Raw genomic sequence first — 27,969 nt, 5'->3', positions numbered from 1 at the left:
CAATCGAAAGACCCACTTGAGGCTCTGCAGCCACAAGCCGCAGACCCTACTCTAAAAACCCCCAGAATACCTGGAGAAGAAAAAAAAAAAGTAGACAAAGGGTGAACATTTGTACCCATACAGAAAGACTTGCTCAATTTATATTGACCAAAGTGACATTCCTGTTTCCCATTTATTTCCTGTTAAGCTATCCTTACATAAAAATACTTACTGGATGCCATTTCCAACATCTGACATTTTCAACAGGAAGCACAATCCCCCCCCAACACCAAATCACTCCTTTTTAAACTGCCTCACCTAATAACAGCATGACTTCCACTAACCCTACACAAACATCACATAAAGGCTCCCATGGATCTGTGTGTAAAACAGCTCTTTTATACACGCTTATTGTAGTCTATAAAATAGGCCCAACAGAGGCTGACAGTGGCAGAGGCGAAATTAAAAAGAGGAGGGGAGCAGGGGTGCTCCGAGGGGCACAGCTACTGTCTGCGATCAAGAGCAGACCTCCCATATGGGGCCGATTAGCAACTCCCTGAGTACCGCGGCCAAGTCCCATGTTGTGTAGACGAGAGAGTTTTGGGGTAATTTGGGTTTTCCGGGTCACAAACTGCTGAGTGGTTAATAAAGCCCCTTCCTATCTGTTCTCACAGTTTCTAAAACCTCCCTCCTCTGGTGGAGACACGAGCTGTCTAGGGCAGAAAGATGGATAGGTGCTCCCAAACACATGTAAGGTACACAACCAGACATGGGATAACAAGCGTTCCCTGCCTTTTTGGGGAGTGCCGTTTAAATTAAGGACATGTGAGCAATTTGTTACCAACTAACATAATGGCTGCGTGGTTGCTGTTCAGTATTTGCCAACAAGTACATTAAAGAGGACCCTCTTTGAATGCTTCCCCTCTTAATCATGAGGCCACTTTATAGAGTGGACTCGGCTGCGGTTTGAGGAAGTAAATCATACAATGTTCTTCATTCCTCAGCACCCTTCCAAGTACACCTGTCCTTAGGGGTCTGCTTTATTATACAGTTCCACCACTGTATAAAAGCCTTTTTTTCCCTCCCCATAGTAAAATATATCGGTAACTTACTTTTAAATTGCGACATCATTTTATGTATACATGTACAACACCATGCAGTGTTAATTTTGTCACACTGCAACCACAAACTGTGTTCTATTAACATTTTATGTGATACAATCATTATTTTGAACTGAAAAGTAAATGAGCTGAACCTTTTGCCCTTAACCCACTTTGTAGAATCACCTTAAGCTGTATTTACAGATGCAGTTCTTAGGGAATAAATCAGGGTAGTTTTGCAGATTTACAAACCAAACTCTTTGTCCGTTTTTCTTTTCAGAACGGCCATGCTGCCGTCGATCAATCAAACTGGTCAGAAAGCGTCAAACTGGAATTTTAAATAGAATTTAGGTCTGGCGTTTGATTGGATTGGATGGATATCCCTCGACTTAAATCATTTTATTAGACCTGTGGTCGTATAGTTGAGGTCCTGTTTGAGCATAAACCTCTGGCTTCAGTCTTTAGCAGACATTAAATGACTTGCTTTCAGCTACAATCAGCCTTCTTATCAACTCTGAGCAGCTTTCCTATTCCCTGCTGAAAAAAAGCATCACGTCATGGTGCTGCTGTCATATTAATTTGGTAACGCACCTTCCTTCACACCTTTATGTGTCCCTTGGATGGCTTTTAAACTACAAGGACTTCTCGTGATTTTTTTTCCAACTACGTTACTTTTTTCCCTGACACCCCATAAGAAAGACCAGATTTGAAGAGTTAATTATTACTAATGGTCTTATTGAGGAATGCAACTATTGGCTTGTATCTCTGCAGCTCCTCCAGTTACCTAGGAACTGTTAATTGCTTCTTTGATTCATGCTGACCTGATACGGACGGTATGAATCAAATTATTGGCCATATCTTTACAAGTTGTGTCATAATCTGTTTTCAAATAGTTGATAGAACAATGTCTTTTGAAATATCAAAAGCTTAGAATATTCCTTTATCACCCAATTTCTCCTTAAAGCTATCCACAACTGTATCCCTGACCTGTCTTGCCGTTTGTTCACTAATGTTCCCTAACAAACCTCTGAGGCCTTCACAGAACAGCTGGATTTATACTGAGATTAAATTACACACATCTGGACTCTGATTACTAATTAGGTGACTTCTAAAGGCAACTATTTACACTAGATTACATTTAAGGGTATCAGGCTCCAGTGAGTGAAATACAAATCAAAGCTACACATTCTAATTAGTATTTTTAATTTATAAAAATAAAAAAAAAGTTAAAACCAACGTATTACTTCCCGCCAACTTCCCTATCATCCTCTATTTTGTGTTGGTCTATTACTTAAAATCCCAAATATCTGAAGTTTGAAAAAGTTCAAGGGATATGCACAAGTTTGCAAATCACTGTTTCTGATAAAACATCAATCGATAACCACACATCTATTGAGTCTGTATTACCAACCATTATAGAAAAATAAGACTGCAGGCTTATTCACATCATTGGTGTAAATCCCCTACAGCGTCCCTTTGCTATTATTGAGCAATTACATGCCAATCACTTCCTCTTATTTCAGGAAAAGCCTCAGTGAGGGTAGAATTTTATAGCACAACAAAGAAGATAATGGGCAGAGACCAGAGTGCCCCAGTGTGGCAAACACAAACACTACAGCTACTTTACAGGTGACTGGACAGGGATACAGAACCATTTAAAAGCATCAACAATGTTTGCACTTTTTTTTATTGTGCAAAAACATTCTGAAATTAGTGACTATGCATCTACAGATTTGACTAACAATTTTACTCACTGTCTTGTTCATTAAACTCTTGCATCCTTTGAATATTAGGCGGACATGTTAATCTTGCATCTCACAGCCGCATACAAATACACTCAACACAAGAAGAGGAGAAGAAAAACGACTAACGAGAATAAAGAAAAAAAATAATGAGAGAGAACAACATAGGGAGACTGGAGTCGAGGTCTGAGCAAATCTCATTCCCCAGAGTTGAGAGAGGTGAGAGAGGAATGCTTTCAGGGACCTCAACCACGTCCCACATGTGCACTCTTAAGGATGCATCAGAACACGCAGAACCCACAGGCAGGACATGTGTCCAGTCAAGCACACCAGTCCACCTTAACAAGCTGCCCATGCCACACTGAAGGTATATTCCCTTTAGATACGTCTCTCAATCATTTATAAGGCTCAAATCATTCCACATTCACATCATTTAGGGCAAAGGCAGAGCTCATCACCTCCTTCACTGTCATCTACAATCTACTGTCTCAGGCATAATTTCATTATTAGAGAGGAATAGCGGCTTTGTTTTGAATCACAAAAGACACAAGGATGAAAGTATGGTTTATAAATAGAAGCCGTCCAAAAGAGAGTCATCATTAATGATCAAAGTTTTAATCGTCAAACGGTGATGGCTGGGAAAAAAAGGAGAAAAGAAAAAAGAAAAAAAACCTGTGCCTTGGCATCCAGAGTGCCCGTTGAAAGTTTCTATTCTTGCTATTCTAAATGTGTAACTACCTCTAAATATAGCAGTTCTAAAATATTCAGCATCCCCTGATCCTCACACCGACATCCAGCGAGGGGCTGGTTGCCTGCTGCAGATCTGCTTATAGAAGAGTGGAGAGATTTCCAAGAAAAGTGGAAAGCATCATAAGAGACATGTGACATATTTATTCATCAAATTATGCCAAACAAAAGTATTCATAACACTTAAACTTTTCTACACTTCATCACATTACAACCGCAAACCCTAATGAATTTATTTTATTGGAAGTTAGAAGTTAATTGTAAAATCAAATGTAGGAAAAACTACCCATGTTTTTGAAAAAATCTATCCAAAACCAAAAGAGTAAATAAGTAAAACTGAAAAATGTGACATGCTTTTTTTAATTCACCCCTAAGAATCAGGATCAAAAAGTGAAGAGTATCCTACAATCCTACCAAGACATGGCGACCCAACTAAACTGTCATGTCAGCTAACAAGAGTCATAATCAGAGAGGAAGCAACGAGGTCCATGACTCATGTGGACTACACAACTGTTAGCGGTGGAGGCCACTTCAAAATGAAGGCCAACATGCAAAACACTGTGTGAAGGAAAACTTAACACTCGGACAACAACCCTAAACATGTTCTGCCAGAGCAAAAGGCCAAGCTTACATCCCACGGAGAAGCTGTGCCAAAAGTTCAAAATCAATTTTGGTAGAAAATGCCAATCTGACTGAAACTGAGTAGTTTTGCAATGAAAAATAGGCAACACTGATTGAGACGCATCCAAAAAAATAGACTTGCATCTATAAAATCTTCAAAAGGTGGCTGAATGCTTATGTCACTTTCTAATGTTATGCTTGCAACAAAATTTCACTCCTTTAAAATTATGAACTACTTTGTTTTTCTGTATCGAATAAAACCCAATAGGTTTCAATGTGACAAAACATGAAAAGATTAAAGAGGTACGCAATCTGGAAGGTACTGTACCTGATGAAGTACCATGCCCAGTGAAATACCCCAAGACCCTTATAGATGTGAATCATTTTCCCAACTTATAGAATCAATTGAACTGCAAACTGCTAGGTTTAAATTTAGGCTCAGCAACAGGCTTGATGCCTGTAGCGAATATCTCTAAAAGCGAAATAGAGACAAGCTATTTGCAAAGCTCCTACGGCCGCACTAATGAAGAATAAATAAGAGAGAAAAGTGAGAAAAAGGAAGAGGCTCCAACAGGAGCTTCCTTGTTGCTGCCATCAATTTGGAGCAGGTCAGTAGGTGGTGGCAGAGACCGTTCTGCGCACCATCTCTCTGCTGACTGTCAGGTAAGCATGCAACAAGGGCCAAGAGTGTAAAAAAGTAAAGGAGGGGGCAGGGCCCATTTCACATCTCAGCAAAAACACTGTTCTGTTTGGTAAAGACGTGCCAGATGCTCTGGGACCTTGTTAGTGTATCCTTCAAGCAGTCGGCAGCAGTGCAATGACCGTGTCAAAGACAGAAAGCAGAAAAGAAGGACATTCCCCTGTAAACCTGCGCAGCGCACTTCTAAAGACCGTTTATGCTTCTTAATGAAGCAACGATGACATCTGAGACTGGAAAATGGTTACCACTGCAGCAAGACACAGATTTATTTAATTTAACTTTAGTTCACAATCACTTGAATGAAAGAACCATCCATTCTTTATTTTCATAAAGTGTGCTTCTCAGAAATGAAGAAATGTTTCCTCAGTTATTTATTTTTACACCCAGCAACACAAGTCATACTTTTCCAACACTGCCCAAAGGATTGATATCTTTCTCTGAGCAAAAACAGCTTATACTTTGGTCAAGAATCATTTAAGTTTCATTCGCAACGTTTCACTTCAGTTTAGAAAAACTGAGTCATGAAAGGACAGGAAAATCTTGTTTGTCCTTTTTAAAATTCCCCCGCTCGAGCTAATATATTGCTGTGGTAACCAACATTGTAACGGGCAGCTTTAGGGAGACACTATGACCCTAAAGGAAGGTATGTAAACACCACTATATTCTCCGGCTGGGCCTGCCTAGAAAGAAGGCCTGGGAAAAATGTCTGCATGTGCAGGAGATTTGAAATAAATATCCAGGCTCCCATTGTGGAGCGCCAACAAAGAGGAGTATCTTAGTAACACCGAACAGGGTTTGCTCGGCGAGACGTTTTCACCCTCTCCGCCTCCCCCTCCTCCACAATAAACACACTTCTCATCATCGGCGGGTTAGGGCTTAGGATGAGATTGATGAGGAGTTTCTTTAACTACCAGATGAAACCTGTTGGCCCTTCGCTGGGTCAGTCGCAGGGTCAAACTCGTTCCAACTCGTTCCAGGATCAAAAAGATTTCAATACTGGTTGGGACTAAAAGACTATTCACCACATAGCGTGTTGGCAGCTTCAAATAATAATTAGCAGCTGAAACAGATGGGAAAAAATAGAAGCCCTTTATGCTTCTACACTAAAAATAGATTAAGGTTGTCTTTATCAAAATGCGTTTTAACATAAAAATAACTTCAAACTACCTCAGATTCCCTTTAGTTGATTGAAGCCACTTAGAAGGCTGGAGAGTACACTTTTATAGTCTTTGGGAGGAAATGCAAATGAATTCTGTAGGTTATTATTGTTCTAACGTTATCTACAATTAATGAGGTTCACTAATAAACAAAATCTCTAAGTTGAGCTCCATAAACTCTAATAAGTTACACTAACAGCTAACGCCACAACAACCCTGGGCGCCCAAAGTAATACAGGTCTTAAGCAAAAATCTGAGAACAAGGTCATAAAGTGGGAGACATTTTACAGCAGCAACTAAAGCTAGATCATAACTTCTGACATCACAACCCTTAGTCACCCTGATTCATCCACAATTTGGACAATTTGTTAAACTGTTAATCATTCGGGGTGACAGAGGCCCTAAAGAGTTCCGCATAAAAAATAAAAAAACACGCATTAAAAAAAGAAAAAACATCCACATTTCCATCCTTATTCCGTTGGCGTCTTTTAGTGCATCGTCAAAAGTAAACACAGCCACATGAAAAGGCTGACTTATAGTGTTAGCGATGAAATTCATCATTCACTTCATTTCCGCAGGCAAAGAGACCTTGCGGGGCTACAACATAAGCCCAGGAGGTTAAAATGCCACATAAAACCTTATTACATCTTGGTCTAATGCTATTATTGGATGAAAGGATAATATCACATTATAAAAATGGAGATCTGTGTTTTACGTTCTTCTTGCTGTCGGAGACACTATTTCCTTTACAGGCGGCTACGTTTTTTTTTTTTTTGGTAGGGGGGTTAGGGGGGTACTTGAGTGTCAGCCCACCCCCCTCCCTCTCCAAACACAATATATATCTAAAAGTGAAGCTCAACACTGAACAGTGCTTCCTCTGAACAGATTTATGGAAGCTAAGCTCCAGGAATTAATTTTGTTCAAGTCTTATTTGTTAAAAGAAATTTATACACTACCTTAAACTTTTTCTAAACCACAATTTTCATTACATTGTAGTAGGATATATTTTTTTGTTTCATGCAGAGGATGTTGTGTTCTGGGTTAGGGGTGGGCATTTATCGCATAGTTTATCATTTACCGTGATAAGTTTATCATAAGAATTTGTATTTATTGTTGTCACAATAAATTCTAATATAAAACATAAAGTTGTTCCCATAAAATACATAAAAACAACAGATCCGATCCATATTATCAGAATTGATGTTTTTACCATTATCTCCAATGTTTGTTCATTGAAAGAATCAATACATTTGAAAATCTGATTAAATGCAATTTACCATGTGCAGTTTAATGATACAAATCATGATTCTTTATGCGATTACCAATGAGAATGTTTTCATAGGGCAGTATTTGTGTTTGGGGGCCTATAATAGCTGTGACACAGTTGCAGCCATAAACAAGAAAAATAGTTTAATCACAAAATATGATAAAGCTTTAAATTCCATCTCTTCCACTCCTATTCAGGGAATTAGTTTTCCATCCCTTATAGCGTTTAGCATGTTTTGGTCTCATCTGGCCAGAGTACTTTCTTCCACTCTGCCCCCAAGGCTCCTCTTATTGGAGCTATGGATCTCTGCAGCTCCTCCAGAGATACCTCTTGGTTGCTTCTCTAAATAACCTTCGTCCTGCTCTGCCCATCAGTTTGGGGGAACAGTTTTAGTCGGTTTGCAGTTGTGCCGTGTTCTTCCCAGTTTCAGGTTTCAGATAATCAGTTGAGAAATGCCTTGAAAGATGCTTAAAACTCTGACTTGCTTTATAACTCTGCCGTTAACAACTCCACAGCTTTATCCCTGACCTGCCATTTATGTGTCTTGAAAGCATCATGACGCTGTTTGTTCACTGATGTCGACTGGATTTTATTAAACCAGTTGATTAGAGATTTCTCTGACTTATTTGCAGAAATAAATTACATCTTCTTCTCTTCACTTCCCGATTATGCACAACTTTGTATTGATATCACATCAAAGCCTAAGAAAATACATAGAAAGTGTGGTTGTTATGTAACCAAAGGGGTATTATGACTTTGAAAAGGACTATACTATTATGTTGGACCATTGCTGTATATTACCCAGGTTTTGGAGTAATTTCTTTATAACTAAGATTTTAAAGACAAAATTGGTCCCCTTCATCGCTATGTGCCGAGTTCCAATTGTTCCCCCCCCAATATACAAGTTAATTCAACTTGTTCAACTTGTCCCCCTCTCAAAAGACTAAAAACAGAAACTTGTTCAAATTAAAAAGAACAAACAGGAGAATTGTTGTCCTTCCTACACACCAGGACCAGCTGACTACATAAGAAATCTAATTGAAACAATTAGTGGCCTGCCTGTCCACTACAGTATGGACTGATTTTTATGTGCTTTGGCCAGGAGGGACATAAACCAGAGAGGTTTCAAACTGTGACACAGGATAGAGGCATATTAAAGGTAAATCTTTCCCTTTCCTTTCTGCAAGGCTCTATTGTCCTGTCATGTTGCTGCCACTTTATGGACTTCTGGGACATGAGCACCCAGCCTTTTTTTTTTTCCTCCTTGGGGTTCGGGTAATCAATTAAACGAGGAAGTTCGCTGAGCCTTACAACTCGATTATTAGCCTGTGCTTTTGAAGTTTTATTTTCGGGGGGCTGGGGAAGGGGTGACAAGGAATCAGGCTTTAAATCAGTGGGGCCGATGCAGCAGTGTTGAAGCGTTTGCAGCCTATGGCCTTATTGAAAGAGTTTGTCAGGATGTGGCACTGAGCGAAGACCAGATTCAGACTTTCATGCTTAATGAGCTTTTTTTTGCTGTGGCAGTTACAGTGGCCTGTCTGAGTCAAGCAGAGGGCACAGGCTACGCACCTGCTGCCACTGGCTGTTCACAGAAAGTCTCCTGCACCCTGCTCATATAACTCAATATCAATAAATGAACAGAAAACCCACGGAGAAATACCTTGGAAATATAATCGTGTTTCTACAAAGTGAAAATGTATAATATTCAGATTGTCTAAGAATAATCAAGGATGTTCAAATTTGATTTAGATGACAAAGTTCAGAGAAGTTCCCAACGATATTGTGTGGCATCTGTTTCCCAAAACAAGCTTTGAGTGAAACAAATCAAGAATGGAGAATGTGAGATTTCTTGTACCTTTTTTGATCCAGCAAATCCCTCAGACTCCAGAAAGAAATAGGCAAATGGCATCAGGACAAAGAGGCAGAGGTTGGAGAACAGCGACACCAGGTTCCACAGACCTGCAGGAACCAAGCAAGCTATTAGCAGCACATACAGAGGAGCAATTCCCAGTTTACTACTTTAACTCTTAAATATACCACGTGACCCACTTTTACTGGTTTCCCCTCAATCCTGCTAAAGTAGTTTGCCATAAAACAGGTTTTATCTAACAGCATCAGCTTTTAAATTATGGACTCCGGTGCCACCTAGTGGATTTCAAGTAGCCTAGCAGTTTTTTTTTAGTTTTTTTTTAACAACACTGAAGTCTAGAAAATCTTCATTTTTAACCTAAAAACACTAGAGCTACCTAACAGTTTTTGTTTTTGATAATAACCATGTTAACCATTTCCCCTCCCCAATCATATAAAGTGTAACTCACAATGACATTTGGCAATTCAAAATTCACTCTTATTTCCTACACAAATACACCTCAGCGTAGTTATGGCAAAACCTTACTATATTCAAATACGACATGAATTTGTCGGAAGAGTATTTTTATTTGACATAATCATGTGTTCATTTAAATAGCAACAAGTAGTAATTATTCTTGTCAGTGAAAGGAACAGATCCATGAACAGTGTGAAGTACTGACCATGAATGAGGGAACCGTTGAGCCACTGAATGTAGTAGTTTCTGGGGAAGGAGAGGAGGATCTCGCTGCTAATAATCGAGAAAGGCAGGAGGAAGACGGCACCGCCGGACACAGCCAGCGTGAAGGTGCACAAGTATAATCTGTAAATCAAACCAAGACACACACACACACATTAAAAACATCCCCAATCCAAGCAAAACTCTTTTACACCTTTACAAATTAGATACGGCTATGATTTAAAGCTTTGTGCTATGACTGTTGTCTTGAGGGGAGATGAATTTGTTCCACCTGTGTGATGCATCACTCTAGAATGTATACAGAATTGATGTGCATTTTGACATTTTTAATAATACTGCAACTTTACTTTCAGCCTTGTGCCATCTTACAAATTGCATAAAAGTTTTGATTTTTTAAAAGAATCTTAGTTCCTCAGAGCGAAAGTTGGAGCTCAAAAGCAATTAGCTTTAACTTCTTTGTTGAAATAACTGATATTAACTTTCAAAATCACATTCCTACATCAGCAACCAAATATTTGATTTTTCTTGCAGTTGAAAAATAAATAAGCATCTTGTCTGACAAGTTGTTGGTCTGCAGACTATAGTAATTCTAAAAGTTATAGATGGAAAAACTTAAAATCACATCATTTCTCAAAGACGAGCGAGGTAAAAACAGCAACGCTTACGATATCCTGTTGACGACAGCATCTTCATCCTCATGATCGTCTGGAAAGTAAACAAAAACACTTCGGTCACAGAGCCAGACATTGTAGACCAGAATGCTAACCGTGTTGGACATCACACACATTTTCAAAAATAAATTTATTTATCTTGAACGCCAGAATAAATGACTGAGTTTTAAAGCAAAGGATTAAGCAGGTTGGAACACAAATGCTTGGTTTCATCAGAACAGAATAAAGTCCCCAAGAATATTTTTGGAATGCGCCTTGATGTGTTTCGAGGAACAGGCACAAGAGATGCAACATTATAAGAATGCAGTAGTGTTGTAACATACAACTCAAGTAGGATTCGAAGGAAATTTCTGTAGGATTCATGTTTGACTAGTTTCTGACTTTTCATTTCCTCATTTTTTGAATAACTAAATTTCTCTCATTTTCTCTTAGCCATATCCTCCGACTGTTCCTCAGTAGTCACTGATGATTACAGAGAAAGATTTGTCAGCATTAAGAAGGTATTTTATTGTGAACAAATGTCTTTACATTACAAGCAGCTAAAGTCCTAAACAATTAAGGGTGGATACTGTTCATGATCACACAGAGCTAAAGGTGACAACTGGCTCTACAGAAAAGGGTGTGTCTGTTCTTCAAACTCCTGGAGTTTTTATATTAATGACCTGGTTTTAATCTGAACACAATGAAGGGTTGCGTGTGTGTGAACAAACGAGTTTGTTCTTAAATCTTAATGGTCCTCAGTGTTCCTGTAGCTAATGCACACAGACATTTTTCTGAGCAACAGTCTGATGCGTTGTTACAGAGACCGTACTTTAAATAGACGTACCACTTTTCCTTTTGTATCTGGTTATAATGCAGTAGGAGACGATGTAGAGGACGGCAAACAGGAGGAAGCAAATCTTAAAAATAAGACAAAAAAAGATTTAATGATGCAGCAAATCATCCACATATATTTTTAAACAATGTAGAGATTAAAAAAAAGCTTTGCAGATCGCAAAGTTTGATGTAGAATTAGTCAGTTTTGGTCTCAAAAGAAGAATAGATGCAACCTTTTGACAACTCTGATCAACTTTATGGATCGCACAGCTGCTCTGGGTTTGTAGGGACACAGAGGGCTGATGTCTACCTCCTGCGGTCACTGCGGGAGAGGTGGGATAAACCCTGGACTTGTAATCAGTCCATCACAAGGACACACAGGACAAATATCTTTCTGGACCATGGAAGGAAACCAGAGCACCCAAAGAGAACACAAGAATGCACAGAGTGAGCATCCAAGTAAAACCTCAAGCTAGGATCTGAACCAAGGATATTTTTGCTGTAAGACAACAGTGCAAACCTCTGCCCCAAAATGTACTGTAAAAAAATGTACTCTATAAACACGTAATATTGTTTGTGTGGCCTGATGCACCGCAGCATGAAACAGCTGTTTATTGCTAGACGTGATAATGTACACTAATTTAACGACATCACTACGTTTAGTCAAGAGACGACTACTTTGCTTTAAAATACATAAACAGAATTACAGATCATTACCTCGTAGAGTTTTAGAGAAAGGAGCAAGTTTCAAATAAGCACCAATAAAACTGTTGATAGAAATGACTCAATATTAGTCAATTATAGGATTTAGTCAATTATAGGATTTGTAAGTCCTTTCATACGACATTGTTTTTTGTTTTTTTCATGGTGTAATATCTCGAATGATATAACGTCAGGCTCAAAACTAACTGGGTAGTTTTACAGAAAGATCATATACCACATTCCTTTTTTCCAACTGGGACACTAATCAGGATGTAACTAATATTAGAAGCTCTCACTTCAGCACTTTGGATGCTGTCAACACTGCACAAATCATTTTGTTTTTCAGACATTACGCCACAAAACCGTATACATTTCAGACACGTGTTATATGCAAGCTTCGGAAAAACAACTTCCCTGCCTCATGCTGTCGTCTTGCAAATGGAGAAAATACTTATGCATTTAAAGCTACACACGATTTCACTAACACTGACCAAAGTCAAGAGAAATCTACCGCAATCCCAAAACAATCCAGAATAATCGAGAACCAGGTGCCGAGTTCTGACAAACGAGCTTACAACAGAAACAGAAAGACAAACTGAAAAATAAACGGCTCATTCTGAGCATATCTGCCAACACTTAAATCTTGGTTACGCCCTGTTTACTCCTTAGACTAGATAATTACACACCAAGTCAAAGAAAATGGCGTGCAGTATCTTCTTTGTTCCAAGCACAGTACAAAAATCTCTAACCCTTTTCATTGATAGTATTTTATGCCTTTGTAGTACAGAAAGAAAACTGGAAAGGAAATATAGAAAATGTTAAGTCACACATCAAACATTCACGGAAATCAGGTCATTTTAAGCATGGCGTGTTCCCATGCTTGATGCCTACACCAGACATCACTTGTAATTGCTAAGATGTTCAGGGTCAAAGTTGACATCGCAGCCTTCCACAATCTTAGCACCAAAATGAACATTTAAACCCATATTTACAGCTGACATTTAAATTTGTGCTGCTTCATGATCACCGTCACATGCCCAAACAAATACAACACAGATAATCCCTCGCAAAACACACAAACGGCAACAAGAAGGAAATAAATCAAGTTTATTAAGATCAGCCCAGTTTTACTTATGGGACCAATAACAATAAGTTAAAAATTGATAGACATTGGCTAATGTTGATATGTCATACATTCCTACACAATATACAATATTATGCAGCTGGTATCATCAAATGTTTGTACAGCTATGCCGGATAATAAACTTATTCATATAATATGGAACAGAACTTTATTTTTTGGTTTTTTTAAAAAAAGCAGCATTGTGAGATAAAATAAAATGTCGCAATAAGCAATAGATCAATTAATCCATGATAAATTAAAACAAACTCAATCATTTCCATTTGCATGATTCATAGTCATTCTCTTTTCTCTTTCTACCAAAAACTGGATGACAAGTCATCAGCCTCTCAACTAGCCCTTTTTTGAAGGACACATTTGTTTACAGAGACTTTTTGATTTATTTGATTTGTTGTCTCTGTTGTTTTGTTTATTTATTTTTGCTATTGAAAATGTCTTCCAATTACAGTGTTAAATGCTCATTAGAATTCAAAGTTGATTGATTTTGAGGATGTGTTTTTGCATTATTATCCCATTACCATTATATTACTTGAAAATTGTCTCAAAATAGCAATATTTTATAATATAAGAACTTCTGGGACAAATTTATTGTCCAGCAAAATGTGTTATTGTGACAGGCCTATGCATACACAGAGTATACTGTCATAATCCAATTTCTCAAAGAAGCACGACTTATGTGTACTTGGCAAGGACTGGTTTGATTTTTTTTTTTTAAGAATTATTTAAACAGGTCGTACAACAAAAGTTCACCCATTAATTCACACATTAATTAGATGCATATTTTCTTGTCACAGAGCCATGTAAACCTATTTCAACCCTAACCCTAAATTAGGACAGACAACCTCAAATATGCTTGTGTAAATCCATCCACATACTGAGTCACAGAAACACTACTGCTAACCGATACGCTTCACACCTTGCTGTAAGGTTAGGCATGTTGATATGGGATATTAAGAAGCAGAGACGCTTAGGACAACATGTACTTCCAACCCTGAACTGTTGAGCCTGCTTGCTTCCGAGACATTTGATAGGTTAAAAAATATTTCTTTAAAAATATGGGATTCTGAACTTGCCCATACATGAAATTTCCCAGCGTTTTCTTAATTTGCTCTACTGATAGAGCTAGAAACAATTCAATTCTAGAAGGCAGATGAGCATGACAACAGGGAAACATGTAATAATGTTGCTGATAATCATTATCCAGATACGGATTGTTGTATTAATCAACATTTTCCACACAGTTACATTTTATTACATGCATCACTATGGCATTACTACTTTCTCTAAAGTGCACAGCTCTTGACAGTGACCTTATACATTACTGGCATGCAGAATAATGAATGCATGACACTTCCAGTACACGGATGATTGCATCTCAATAGTTCCTTATAATTGCAATATTGTACAAATTAAAACTGTGATTTCAAGTGTGATTAAACACAAAGTGCAGCTCTAGCAAGAGGCATTATAAAGAAAAAAATATGCATTTTCACCCATATTCATCCCACTCCAATACCGTTATGTACAATAATGTAACTTGTAGTTTTTTCATTATAACACAGCAACAAATAAACTTTTCCACTCCTTGTCCAAAACTACACAAAGCTGTAAAACATTTACGTCATCAGTATTTCTCCAAGAATAGATTCACAATGGTCAAATTGTGGACCTAGACACAATTTACAACAATTTGATTTCAACATAAAGATAGCTTGACAGCGTTGCAGCGTGAACCTGTAGAAAACCACGTGCTTTAAATGACACTAAGAAACCACTAGGAAATACATAAAATTATAAATTGTGCAATAATTCACATCTTTTTTGATTTATAAGTGTAAGTTGGCTGGTGAGATTTATAAGCCATGTGTGGTGTTTTCGCTAGCACATTTCATTTATTTCCTTTTAGATTTGTTGTGAATTGGTTTCTATCTAACCAAAGGCATGTTTATAAATATTAAAAGTGCTGAAAATAATCCTACGAAGTTACCTATTTTGATGTGCTAACTAGCTAGCTGTGGCTAACGTCAACTACCCTGGAGAGATCTCCCGATCCTCACAATGCAGTTTAAATTAAGACTAATTTAGCAAGTGCTAATATTCAAATCCACAACAATGAAGACCGGTGTATCACGTTTTATAATTTCCCCCCAAAAATCAATCTGACCCACTGATAAAGCTAATGCTAGCCTCCAGTGATGTGCTGACAGAGGACGTTAGCCCGCTAGCTCCATTACTTACGATGTACTCTCGAACTTGACTGTGAAAATTCTGCTCTCTGATGGTAACATCGTCTTCTTCCATTCTTCATATTGCAAGTACAAATAGGCTACAGGTTCTCTACATTCTAGCTTGCCTCACTGGCAACAACTGCCACACAACTGCGGATCGCTCTCCACTGGGCGCAAACTGTTTTGGCTGTTTAAGTCAGGCTTCTCCGTGGTAAGTAGGAAAAAAAACTCCCCAAAATAATGGTCGTCATCTCAAAGCGTCAAGCTTTTAAACGGCAAGCATTTTTGGAACGTCATCCCCGCCGCCATATTGGAGGGGGAATGTTTTAATAAAATATAATTTAGTGTACAACATAATAAAACAAACTGAATGAAAATTAATAAGAAAATAGCAATAAGATAAAAGAAAACCCTCAACCATGGAGGAGGTGTCTGTTTTTTAGAGTGTTAAAATTACTTAAATTCTTTTTGGCTTTCAAGTTGACTTAAAATTTGTAGTTTCAAATAAACAGCAATGAATGTACTGTGATACATGAATGAAGCACTACTTAATAATTTATTTTATCCTCAAAGGCATTTAAAGAGTTGTGCAATAGTAGCCAGCTAGAAATTATTAATATATTTAAAAACATGTGGAGGGAATTTTCCATATTTATTAAATATCTAAAAATCAACTGAATATGGAGCCAGACATATTGTTATCCATTTTTTTCTGGTAGGTAGAATTTTTAGTTCTCCATTGGATCATGCACAACAATCATGTGGCCTCAAATGCAGGTGGTCCTTCAACACTTTTTTGTGTTTAAGGAGTCTGGTTAGTTACAAATTTCAGCATCATCAACTGACATCATGTAGTACATAGTTGACATCAAAGAACATCACACATTTCCACAAACTGAAAATGCAAGAAGCATAAAAAAAACCTATTCAGTGTGCAACTGGTAACATTTAGTCCTCATTGTGGGGTTCCTTGTGGTGTACTACCCTGGGCAGAAAATCAAAATGGTTTGATAAATAGACAATCAGGAAAAAATGCGTCCTCATCCTTTTTTCAAAGATACTTTTACTGTGTTCAGTGACTCAGCCCTGAAAAGACCATTTGGGTCACTGTTGTTTCTGTTTCTCTGTTTTATTTGATTTTTAAATCATGTACGATGTGTTGAATATATATAAAGTTTAATTAATACATTCTTTTGTCAAAATTTCATTTGGATAGCCATCAATTATTAATCTTTGTTTGTCCACCAGATAATGCTACATTTTCTCCCCTTCCGAGTATGTAGGGAAATGTCCCACATTTTCTTTTGTTTTTTGTTTTGTTTTGTTTTTCAGAGCTGCATTGCCACTGAAAGCAATCTGTTACAATGGTAGTTGGAAATGATGCATGAAAAACGAGCAAATTTGTTATTTTTGTATCTTTGTTTTCTTTTTCTCTCTTTTTTTTTCTTCTCTTGATTATAGTCTTTTCTGTGTGAACTTCCTGACTTTTACAGGGCAGACTTTTCACAAAATGTAGTACTTTAATTTAGATACAAATCTAAATAATGTTGGATAAGTGTAGGTTGAAGCTGTTTTAAAGACAGGGCCTTGAAATGCATTTTGAAATGTATTTTATGGGAACAACTTTAGTATTTTTGTTTGGGGGTTTCTCCCCTCCCAATATGGCGGACGTTTTGACGTCCGCCATATTTTTCGGTTTTTTACGCCTATGGTGCGACCTGGAAGTAAATAGTCACGTGTCATGTCAACAAACCTGCGCTCATGGAAACACATGTGCTGTTTCAGGTTTTTATTTGAGCAAAAATAGGAGACACGTTACTTAGCTACTTATGTTGACTGCAACTATTCGTGCCTTAAGTTTTCGTGTCGCCGGTCTGAATTAACTTTGTTAAGCTAACCTTGTTCAGTTCCAGACTGTTTGTAGAAATGAAAGGGGGGAAAAGAAAACAGAACAGCAAGAAGAAGAAAGGAAATGCGGTCTTACAGAAGTACATGTGTGCGGTGGATGAGTTTGTTAAAAATATTAGTGATCATGAAGAAGCAGACAGAGACCAGAAGCTGCGATCCGTGAAAACCAAAAGCAGAAAGGAGTTACGCAAAGAAAAGAGAAGACTGAAAAAAGCCAAAATGAAAAGTCACTATGAAGGGAAAAAGAGCGTCAGTTTTGCCTCGGATGTTGGGGAAAAGTTGGAAGTCAGATCTGGAAATAAGCACCAGACTCAGAAAGCTGATCAAATAAAAAGGGAAGTGACAAAAACCCTTTCAAACAAGCACGCTGAGGTTCCTAAAGAGAAAACGGAGTCATCTGGATCTAAATCATCCTCCAAGAAAGGCAAGAAAATTAACAAGCTTCAAGAATCCAGAAAAATGGCTCTGCTTGAGGCAAATGAACAAGAGGACAGAGAGATAAAAAAGCTGGAGCGATGTCTTGGATTAAACAAAAGGAAAAACAAGAAAAGTCTCCCTCAGTCTTTTGTGACCGATGGACTGGACTACATCCTTGGAGTCCTCGACTGCAGCTCATCTGGAGCAGGGATATACGACGGTGAGTTTGATGAAGATGAGGATATGGACACTGCTAGAGAGAACTTTGAAAAGCTGGATCAGGATGATTCTCTGTCAGATGAAGATGAGGAAGCAGGGGAAGACATGGCGAGTGAGGAAAGTGATGATGCTGAAGAGGAAGAGATGGAGAGTGAGGAAGATGAAGAGGAGGAGATGAGTGACGAGAATGATATTAATGAAAGTGGAGCTGATGCTGCTTCAGGAGCTGAAAGTGAGGAGGAAAGTGACGAAGAAGCTTCCCATCCTGACCAAAGTTCGGAAATTGTGAGTGTAGATTTTAACTCGCATAATTTTGTTGCTTGTTTCATAATTAGTTATTGTGTTATGTTTTTATCATTTAATGCACTGTGAACTGCATTTTTGCTGAAATTAGTTTTTTTGTTTTTTTTTTAAAGGTCACCTCAATAACTGGCAAGTATGTCCCACCTCAGCTGCGAAATATCGCAGATGACAAACGCAAAGCTGAGCTTGAAAAGCTGAAAAGGAAAGTGAAAGGCCTGCTGAACAGGTAACACTCTCCTGCAGCAGCACAAATAATTCAGACAGAAATGAAAAATGTAGTTTTGAATATTTAACCTCTCAGGTTCCTCTCATATTTAGCACCACATTTTCACTTGAATACAAAAACGCTCTGTTAAAGGTTGCGCTTGAACTATTATGTCATATCCTTCTAATTTGTTTTAATTAATGCCATAAACATGACAAATAGTAATGATTTGTCTGAATCTCTAATCCTTCAAGTGTCAGATTAAGAAAATTGCAAGAAGTTGTGTTTTTCCCCATATATGTGAATTGTAAATTCTTGGGCCATCATTTGAAGGATGCCATGCATTATTTATTTCTGTGAATCTTTTAAGAACAATATCAACTGCATCCCTAACCATACCGTAGCCAATTAAGTTCTGAATTCTTAAACCCTTAAATTCTTTTGAAAGAACAAAAAAGTATATATTCTCCATTGCATATTCATAAATTGTGTTATTATCTAGTTCTAGGAAAGTCAGAATTTTGAAACATTAGTTTTGATTTACCGTACATTTTATTTATTTAAGTTGTAGATAACTCACTCAGTCTGGATCCCTTGGATAAAAACAAACGATCTCATGTCTTCATTTTTTTCTACAGTTATGTTTTATTAGTCCAATCATCAACTGCAGTCCTCACCGCCCTTCAAACATTCATAAATTTTCTTCCTTTACGATTTACATGACAAAATCCTGATGGCGACAACTGATAATAAACCTGCACCCTGTCCTCCTCTCAATTTCCTAAACTAGAATCGTCATTCTCAGGGATGTGTTTTATTCTTATCAATGTACCGTTTTCAGGCTGAGCGAGGCCAACATGGCCTCTATCTGTGGTCAGCTGGAGGAGCTGTACATGAGCTGCAGCAGGAAGGACATGAACGACACGCTGACGGACGTTCTGCTGGCAGCCTGCGTCACTCCCACCCTGATGCCCGATAGGCTGCTGATGGAGCACGTGCTGCTCGTCAGCATCCTTCATCACGCTGTGGGGCTGGAGGTGAGGCCCTTCAGTTCTTTGCCTCGAATATTTTAGATTTGAAATGAGAGAGAGGAACACGGACGTCATACAGACTGCCGAGTTTCATTTTTCTTTGTGGTATTGCGTTTATGTTTATGCCTTTGCTGCAGTTTGTGAGAAGCAGATGCTTTTTTTCCGTCATATTAACTTTGGATATATTATTATTTGTTTGGTTCAGTTTTCAAAAGTATCTCCTTTCTCTACATGTTTTAAGTTCAATCTTTTTTGAAATGACTCAAAAGCAGTGACTATTTCTTCCAGTTATTTAATATATTCTTACAGGTTTGATTTTAATTTAGTATTTTTTTCATCAATCACTAGGGTAAGATTTTTAAATCATGGTTTAATTTCCCTTTGGTATTATCCCACAAGGTTCCTCCAATGTCTGTAACAGGTTGAAATTTATTAAAGGGTTTTCCAGATTTGGGTAAATATGGCATTTGAAAATAAATTCATATTTTCAGATTGTATTCCCAGTCTTAATGTCGGCATGGTAAATATTTCTCTTTTTTTTTTTACTTCCAGTTCACATTTTCTGGTGTTTTAAAATAAAATAAAATATGCATCCGTCCATCTTCCTTCCTTTCATCCCTCCCTCCATCCTTTCCATCTGTCAGTTCATTCATCTGTATGCCCATCTCCAAAGAGGACTGAATTCTGACTGTATAGTATTGTCATACCTGGAAAATGTGCATATACTCTCTAACTCCAGACATTTGCACCGTCTCGTATCCCATCACAGGTCGGAGCCCATTTTCTCGAGACAGTCGTGCAGAGGTTTGACGAGGTCTACAAGAACTCCAGCGAGGACAAAGAGTGCGACAACCTCATCGCCATCGTCGCTCACCTCTACAACTTCCAGGTGGTGCATTCTGTCCTCATTTTTGACATCCTGAAGCTGCTGGTGGGAACTTTCTCAGAGAAGGACATCGAATTGGTTCTGTTTGTGCTGAGGAACGTCGGCTTCGCCCTGAGGAAGGACGACGCGCTCGCTCTCAAGGAGCTCATCTCTGACGCTCAGCGCAAGGCCAGTGACATTGGGGCAAAGTTCAAAGATCAAACCAGGGTAGGCCGTGCGAAATGATTTACCTTCACACAAAACTCACTTTCATAACATCAGTTTTGCTTAAGTTGATCATTGAATTTTTGCATTTATTTCGTTTTTATGTTATAAACCTAGAAGGCTGGTAAAAGACTCGTTAACTTATCTCCAGGTGCGATTCATGCTGGAAACCATGTTGGCTTTAAAGAACAACGACATGAGGAAGATCCCAGGGTACGATCCGGAGCCTGTGGAGAGACTGAGAAAGCTGCAGAGGCCCCTGGTAGGCAGACTGGGCTGACATTGGTGAATCTGCTGCCAGGTTGGCAGGGTTGTCTTTAGATTTCATTTTTGCCAGTTTTTAAAAATATAAACAAAAGTTTAACATGCATAAACACAATCTGTTGGTATGAAACGGATGGACAGATGAATACAGCTTTCAGAGAATGCCCTAGAGAACAAAGTTTGGAAATCTAAACATGTTCCTGTACTCTGTTTTTCCATACTTATCTAGATCTCTAAAATATTTCAGTCTACTTCCTCAGTTTTCCTCAGTGCAGGGGTCACCAACACGGTGCCCAGGGGCCCCCGGTCGCCTGAGGGAACCTTGTCAGTCGCCCGTGGAGCAAATTCTAAAAATAGCCATTGTTATTAGGTAGCACTGCCAAAAAAATATTCAATTAAATGTTTTGTACCCACTTTTAAAAAAAGAAAAGAATAAAATAGATTTTTTATTATCTAACACCCTTTACTATTAGCAAAATTGTGCAGAAAAAAAACCCCTCTTTTCAAAACATCTTGTAGTAGCGAGTCTATGGCGGTGGGCAGTCAAAGCTAAATGTCACTGGTCGGTTTACGTTTATTTGGCGGCTTGGCGCTTTTTCTGTAAGCTAAAAATAAATGAGCGGAGTTTGATCCCACTCGTAGTTCTAACAGCGGCCATTTGGATCCCGGCTGAGCTTTTTATCGTGTGCGGTTCTGGCGGGTCACATCTGCCGCCCCTACTGACTGAGCGTCTCAGACTGCGGGTTAAAGAATTTAACCCGCAGTCCCCAAAAGAGTAAAAATTAAGCAAACAATGTTGCATCACTTTCTCCTCCTCTGGATGTCTGACACCACCTGAACCTGGAACTCAACATCCCCGTCTTTCCGTGGATCATACAGGTAGGCTTCGCTTTCATGTCTATTACTTAGCATCGTTTGTATAAATAACATTTTTTTAAAAGTCCGCTGCTTTTGTGGTTTAGGTTTGTGCTGGTTAGGTGCAGACAGTGATAGTTTTGTGCTACTCTCCAATCTGTCTAACGTTCAGCTTTTCAGTTTGCAAAACCACAAAAAGGCTAATAAGCCGGTGACCCGTCAGAACCGCGCACGGTAAAAAGCTCAGGCGGGATCTTAGAACAACGGGAGGAGCTCATTCATTTTTAGCTCACAGAAAATGTGCCGAATTAACAAAAGTAAACTGACCAATAAGATTTAGCCCTTTTGTGTGCCCACCGCCACAGACTCGCACTGATGTGCGCTACGTACAGGATGCTTTGACACAAAATCTTTTTTTCTCCACAATTTTGTAATAGTAAAGAGGGTTAGATAATAAAACATACAATAACTATTCTTTTCTTTATTTAAAAGGAAAATCTCAAGGAACTCAAAGTGCGTACAGCTGCAGGTGCTGCTGTAATAATCCATACTGTCCGTCACTTGGAGGAAATTTAGAATCACACAGAAGAGCTCCAAAAGGGAATCAAACTTAAAACTCTGAACTAAGAACTTCTGATCACATAATAGCAATTAACCATATCTGCCATGGTAAATCATTACTGATAACTATTGTGAGTAGTCCCTAACATTAATATGATTAGACCGCATGTAATCATATGTACATATGTATTATTGTTATTAAGAGTGAGCCAAGAAAATGTATGTCTGTATCAAACAAGTAGCCCTTCGTGTTACTCTGTACCCGTGAAGTAGCTCCCAGTCTCAAAAAGTTTGGTGACCCCTGTCTTAGTGCATTCTTTTTAATTGTTTCAACTTGCAGTATTTTATGTTACCAACAGATGGCACCAGAGTCCAACTTTCATATTCTCATCATCAGTGCTGATGTTACATTCAACATGACTTTTTGGAAACAATTAAAATTCTTACCTGTTTTGTGGGATCTTTTTTATTGTAATCCTTTAAGATGAATTTAATGTTACTTGCTGGTGAATGTTTGATCCCCAGATCCGCAGCAGTGCTGCAGGCAGTGACCTGAAACTGAGGGTGTCTCTGGAGAACATCCTGAAAGCGGAGCAGGTGGGCCGCTGGTGGATCGTTGGCTCGTCGTGGAGCGGAGCGCCGATGATCAGCAAGCAGGATGACACAACCTCAAAGCAGAGTGCTGCTGAGGGACAGGTAGATTAACAGAACCATGAAATATTATGTGAATGACAGGAATGACATAACTTAACCCAAATCTATTCCAATGTTTTCATATGCCTTCTGGTACCATCTGCTTGCTTCCTCTGCATCTTCATTTAACAAACTTCTGAGGCCTTTACAGAACAGAATTGTACTATTTACCAATTAAATCACTCAAGCTACAAAGTACACTCAGATTTTTATTTATTAAAAAGATTTAATAATGCATATCCCACTCGATCCTCTTTATAGTTATGTACCACTTTGTTATTTTTTGTAACTTAAAATGTCTGGTAAAATCCATTTAGCATTTTGATTGCTATGTGAAGTGATGTGGATAAATTCAAGAGTTGTAAGTACTTTTGCTTGGCACGGTAAGGTGATGTAACATGTAACAACTCAGAGTCCAGAAAGTCAACCTAATACTATACAATGACTTCCCGTTAAGCTAAAAATGACCAGATGTCATTCTGAAATTAGAATTGAATAATTAAAACTCTCTACCAGTTCTGTTGTTCCCTGCCCATAATATACCAGTTTAAACTTTATTTTGATGTGGGCACTACTCAAATTCAAAACTTCTTCTCTATGATAGGGATATCCTGAATATCAGAAATCTGAAATCCATTTATCAATACAGCTCAAATGCTCTCAAATTGGATTTGCTGGTAATAATAAGGCACTGTTCTATTTCTTTTTATTTTCAACAGTAAGTCTAATTGTATCAAATTCGATTTAGATAAGATTTTTAACATGTAATATCTTATTTAGTCTCTTTCTAAAGACATATTTATTTAAAAAAGAATGTTAAGGCAGAAAGACAAAAGCCTAGAGAATAGTATAGAACAAAAGTACAAAAATAAAGAGAAGTTGTTGGTAAATGTCCAGAAATTGCTTTATAGTTACTAAAATATGTATATTTCTTATGATTATGATTAGGTTTTTTTAATTGGAAAATTTAGGAGGAAGAAGTTCATTTTTTACTGTACATTCTATTTTAATATTATTTAACATTTTGCTAAGTATAAAAAAAACAATAAACCTTCCAACTCTTGCAAATATATAAAACTAACAAACCAGCCAGAGGAGGAAATCCTAATTAAATGTGTTCTATCACAGACAAACGTAACAGTTTACTCAGTGCAATTCAATATAATAACATTTTACATTTGCATTTGAGAAGGGTGCCAAACACTGTTGAGCTGGACCTCATGTTACAATCCTGTGTTGATGCCAAACACATAAACAAACCCGAACATACAATGCTAATATGTTTTTCTCCCTTTTACTGTTTTCCATCTCCTTCAGTTCAGCCAGAAAGTGTTAGAACTGGCCAGGAAGCAGAGGATGAACACTGAGGTCAGGAGAAACATCTTCTGTGTCCTTATGACCAGCGAGGACTACCTGGATGCTTTCGAGAAGTTGTTGAGGTTTGTTTTGGCCCACATAATTGTCCTTTCATTGGGTTCAGTTCTCCAAAAGAATCATAATTTACCATTTCCTCAGTAGTTTGGCTCACTACACGCTAGATTTTATTTTATTTTTTTGTGAAACTCTTTTTGTGTTTTTTTTTTTTTTTTTCTTGGTGAAGAATGGGTCTGAAGGACAAGCAGGAGAGAGAGATCGTCCATGTTCTGATGGACTGCTGCCTGCAGGAGAAAACCTTCAACGCATTTTACGCCGTCCTCGGAGAGAAATTCTGCTCCCAAGATCGACGCTTCCAGGTACGAATAATGCAACGCCCATAATCCATGTTAGATGCGCACAGTTATGCATTATAAAACAGTTTGAGACACTATTTCTGCAGTTTAAACTGTAATCTGTATCAGATGAAGTCGTGTACACATTGAAAAAAAATGGTGCTTAGACATTAATTAACTGTATAAAATTACGAACGCTGCATTAAAATTGTATTTTATTTGTAAAATAAGATTCTTAATAAATTATTTTATTTTCTAATTAAAATGACTATTTACTCAATTACCTTGTGGGTAGATTTGAAAGTATGAAAAGTGATCTATAAATATTTAGTTACACATTTAAATGACCACCCAGTGTGCGTTTGTGTGCGATTTAATTGCGGCCTCCAGTTCACCTCGGCAGTGTGGGAGACCCTCACACCTCTCGCTCCTGATTTGAGTGCAAACATTGGGGCTGCGAGATCACCTGCACTACTGCCGTGGTAGCCAGCAGCTCATATCAGAGACCAGTGGCCATTGTCCTCATCAAAGAGCTTTAACTGGAGCTGCTGGGACTGTTTGCTCTTCACATGTAAGCTGGATGGAGATGCAGTCACTTACTGCTTGTGAGAGTTAACCTTTTGCCTCAAATGACTTGCAAATAAACTGAGGGAAGTCGTTCGATGTTTGGCACGCCAATAAAGAATTCAGCATAAATCATGGACGATATGTTCTTGGATACAAAATGAAGCCCTTGTACGGGGTGCCTCCAGGGACATAAATCAGGATGAACTTTCATATACACATAAGAAATTAAACTTTGTGTTTTTAAAGTAACATTTCTGAAGACATTTCATTAAAAGAGAAGTGAACATTGGAGAAAATGTCAAGGAAAAACAGAAAACATCGCAGTAGTTCTTTTTCATTTTCTTGCGATTTTTAAAATGTTGTCTTCATGTTTCCCTTCTTTCTGGACCCAGTGTGATTCTGGCTATTGAGTTTCAGTTTATTTAGTCTTGGTAATCAAATATTTTACTGGAATTTGAAGGTAATGGCAAAACCTCTAAAATGTCATGTGTAGCAATTTTATTATTAATTATTTTCTGAACTTTAAAAATTCCATCCTGCTTCAGTTTCTTGTGGTTTTGATCACTGTGAGGTCTTGTGAAGTTTGAGAAATTACCACCCTCTGATTAAGCAAAAAAAACCTCTAAATTACTGGTAAATAATATTGACTGGAGTCTCCAAAAGATGCAGGCTGTATAGTATGAGTAGATTATAGAAAGTTACTTTAATTCATCAAGTGTCAAAGCAGGTACGAGACGATCCCCAGTATTGTAGAAATTGACCATTGGCCAGTAGGAAGCAAACTATGCATATGACTCTTTCATAGTCAGAAAAGTTTGTACAAAACCACTAAATCTGTTTTTTGGAGCCCAAATGCCTTGCAAGAGGCCCAAAGCAGTTGCAACATTTGCTTATACCTCAAACTGCTTTGTGAATTTCCTAGCAAACCATATTTGTCTGGAAAACTTCAGGGCAGTAATGAAAGAGTATCCAGTAAGTTGATTTAAAAGATTAAGACAACTCTGGCTCTTAAGAAGCAAATTGTAAAGTAATAAAGGGATGACTTTATGTGCAGACTGCCCCTCCCCCTTCTTTACTGGATTGTCCTTGTACTAAACAAGAACTGTTGCTTTCCTAGATGACGTTCCAGTTCTGCTTATGGGACAAGTTCAAAGAGCTGTCCAACCTTCCCAGCTGTGCATTTACCAATTTGGTCCAGTTGGTGACTCACTTTCTTCGGAAGAAATGCCTCTCACTCTCCATCCTCAAAGTGAGTCATTCATTTTGTGCCACTATGTCCTGTCATAAATCGAGTAAGACATATCTTTGTGCTTATTTCCCTTTCTTTGCGTCATTAGGTGATAGAGTTTGGGGAGTTAGATAAGTCCAAGGTGCGTTTCTTACGTCAGGTCCTGACGAAACTACTGAAAGAAACTGAGCCAGAGGAGATAACCAGCATATTTGGGAGGTGAGGTTCTTTCTTTTCCAGACGTGTATCAAATAAGCAGTAAACGTTTACGTTGTTACAGGTTACAAAATTGCAGTATGCCACACTTAACAGATTTTTATTCATTTATTTATTTGACTTTATTTTATTTACTTTTTGAAACTATGCTATGTTTTGTGTTGGTGTATCACATACAATTTCAGTAAGATCTGTTGAATGTTTGGCTTGTGTCATGATAAAATGTTTCTAATGTTCTTTGTAGTGATACAAAAAAAAATCAAATGACCCCACCTGAAAGGTCATGTTAAATAACTGTTAATTACACTTTGACATTTTTGTAAAGTCTGATAAGGAATATATCTCGTTTCTCCATCTCACCAGGATTTCAGGAATTGCTAAGCTGGGATTGCTGCGAGACGGCTTGAAGCTTTTCATCAGTCACTTCCTCCTGAAGAACTCCCAGTCTCGGGGACCAGCTGAGCATGCCGTGCTCCTGCGGGAGCGTGCTCAGGTCGCCACCAAGGCTATGGAAACTAAAGACACCAAGCTCAAACTGTAAAACAGACCCAAAGTTTGTGGCATTAAAAGCTTGTTGGGCTGGAATAAATCCACAAAGAAACACCTAAAAACACTCAATGTTGAAATACAGGGCTGAGATCCACCTTTGGTGATCTACGACAACCAAGTAAAACATTATGCATTCTCTGATTTGTGTGTGTAAGAACAAAAATGTTTTGTTTCCATCTGCAACATACACAAACAGAGTCTATCTTTGTACATTTGTTTAGCCCTCCAACACTCTGGAGGAGCACGGCAGATGTCACGGTCAGACAGCAGGTAAACAGTTGGGGCAGGGGTGTCCCATCAGACCATCAATTCCCAAAACCACAAAAACCTGAAAAGCTTCTGGGGTCCAAATGACCCCATCTCTTACAACCGCGGGAGGGATAAAAATAAGGATAATAGTTTTTCTCCAATTAACCTTTTGTGAAAATCATATTATACAGGTACTGTACAATCAGAGTTTGACTTTTTTGTGTGTATTATTTTTTTTCCTAGCAAAAAATGTATTTTTACATTTAAAACTCAACTGAACTTTAACTGTCTGCTTTGTAGACTTTTTTCCCCTTTCCTGTGTGTTTTGACCTGAACACTAAGAGGTTGTGGCGTTGCTCTTCAGTGTTTACATGCCCTGATAAATTGACTCGGGGACGCTGAATATGGCCTGTCCTGTTCGCCTGCTGACACCAGTGTATTTCCCACATGGTTTGCATAGCAGAGTCATTCTGTTACATTTGATAC

The 27,969-nt window shown here is 38.2% G+C and overlaps 2 protein-coding genes across 2 annotated transcripts in view; one reads left to right on the top strand and one right to left on the bottom strand.

Annotated features, from left to right (window-relative positions):
- Nucleotides 1-15,631, bottom strand: part of lmbr1 (limb development membrane protein 1) — a 38,040-nt gene extending 22,409 nt beyond the window's left edge. Inside the window, exons 1-5 of the mRNA XM_008396743.2 lie at nucleotides 15,430-15,631; nucleotides 11,359-11,431; nucleotides 10,527-10,566; nucleotides 9,845-9,984; nucleotides 9,169-9,272 (exon numbers count right to left, since the gene is read on the bottom strand). Of these exons, the coding sequence (XP_008394965.1) occupies nucleotides 9,169-9,272; nucleotides 9,845-9,984; nucleotides 10,527-10,566; nucleotides 11,359-11,431; nucleotides 15,430-15,492 (420 nt within the window). The 5' untranslated portion in view covers nucleotides 15,493-15,631. The remainder of the gene's footprint in view (nucleotides 1-9,168; nucleotides 9,273-9,844; nucleotides 9,985-10,526; nucleotides 10,567-11,358; nucleotides 11,432-15,429) is intronic.
- Nucleotides 15,632-17,140: 1,509 nt separating this feature from the next.
- nom1 (nucleolar protein with MIF4G domain 1) lies at nucleotides 17,141-27,375 on the top strand. Its single transcript, XM_008396744.2, has 11 exons — nucleotides 17,141-18,248; nucleotides 18,380-18,492; nucleotides 19,313-19,508; nucleotides 20,272-20,595; nucleotides 20,744-20,854; nucleotides 22,798-22,968; nucleotides 24,283-24,404; nucleotides 24,566-24,698; nucleotides 26,359-26,490; nucleotides 26,579-26,688; nucleotides 27,049-27,375. Exons 1-11 carry the CDS (start codon nucleotides 17,346-17,348, stop codon nucleotides 27,224-27,226), a joined length of 2,493 nt encoding a protein of 830 aa, XP_008394966.1. The 5' UTR covers nucleotides 17,141-17,345; the 3' UTR covers nucleotides 27,227-27,375.
- Nucleotides 27,376-27,969: the final 594 nt, after the last annotated feature.

This window comes from Poecilia reticulata, linkage group LG20 (genome assembly GCF_000633615.1).
Source record: "Poecilia reticulata strain Guanapo linkage group LG20, Guppy_female_1.0+MT, whole genome shotgun sequence".
In the NCBI taxonomy this organism is placed as follows: Eukaryota; Metazoa; Chordata; class Actinopteri; order Cyprinodontiformes; family Poeciliidae; genus Poecilia; species Poecilia reticulata.
This window is presented reverse-complemented; position numbering and strand designations above follow the sequence as displayed.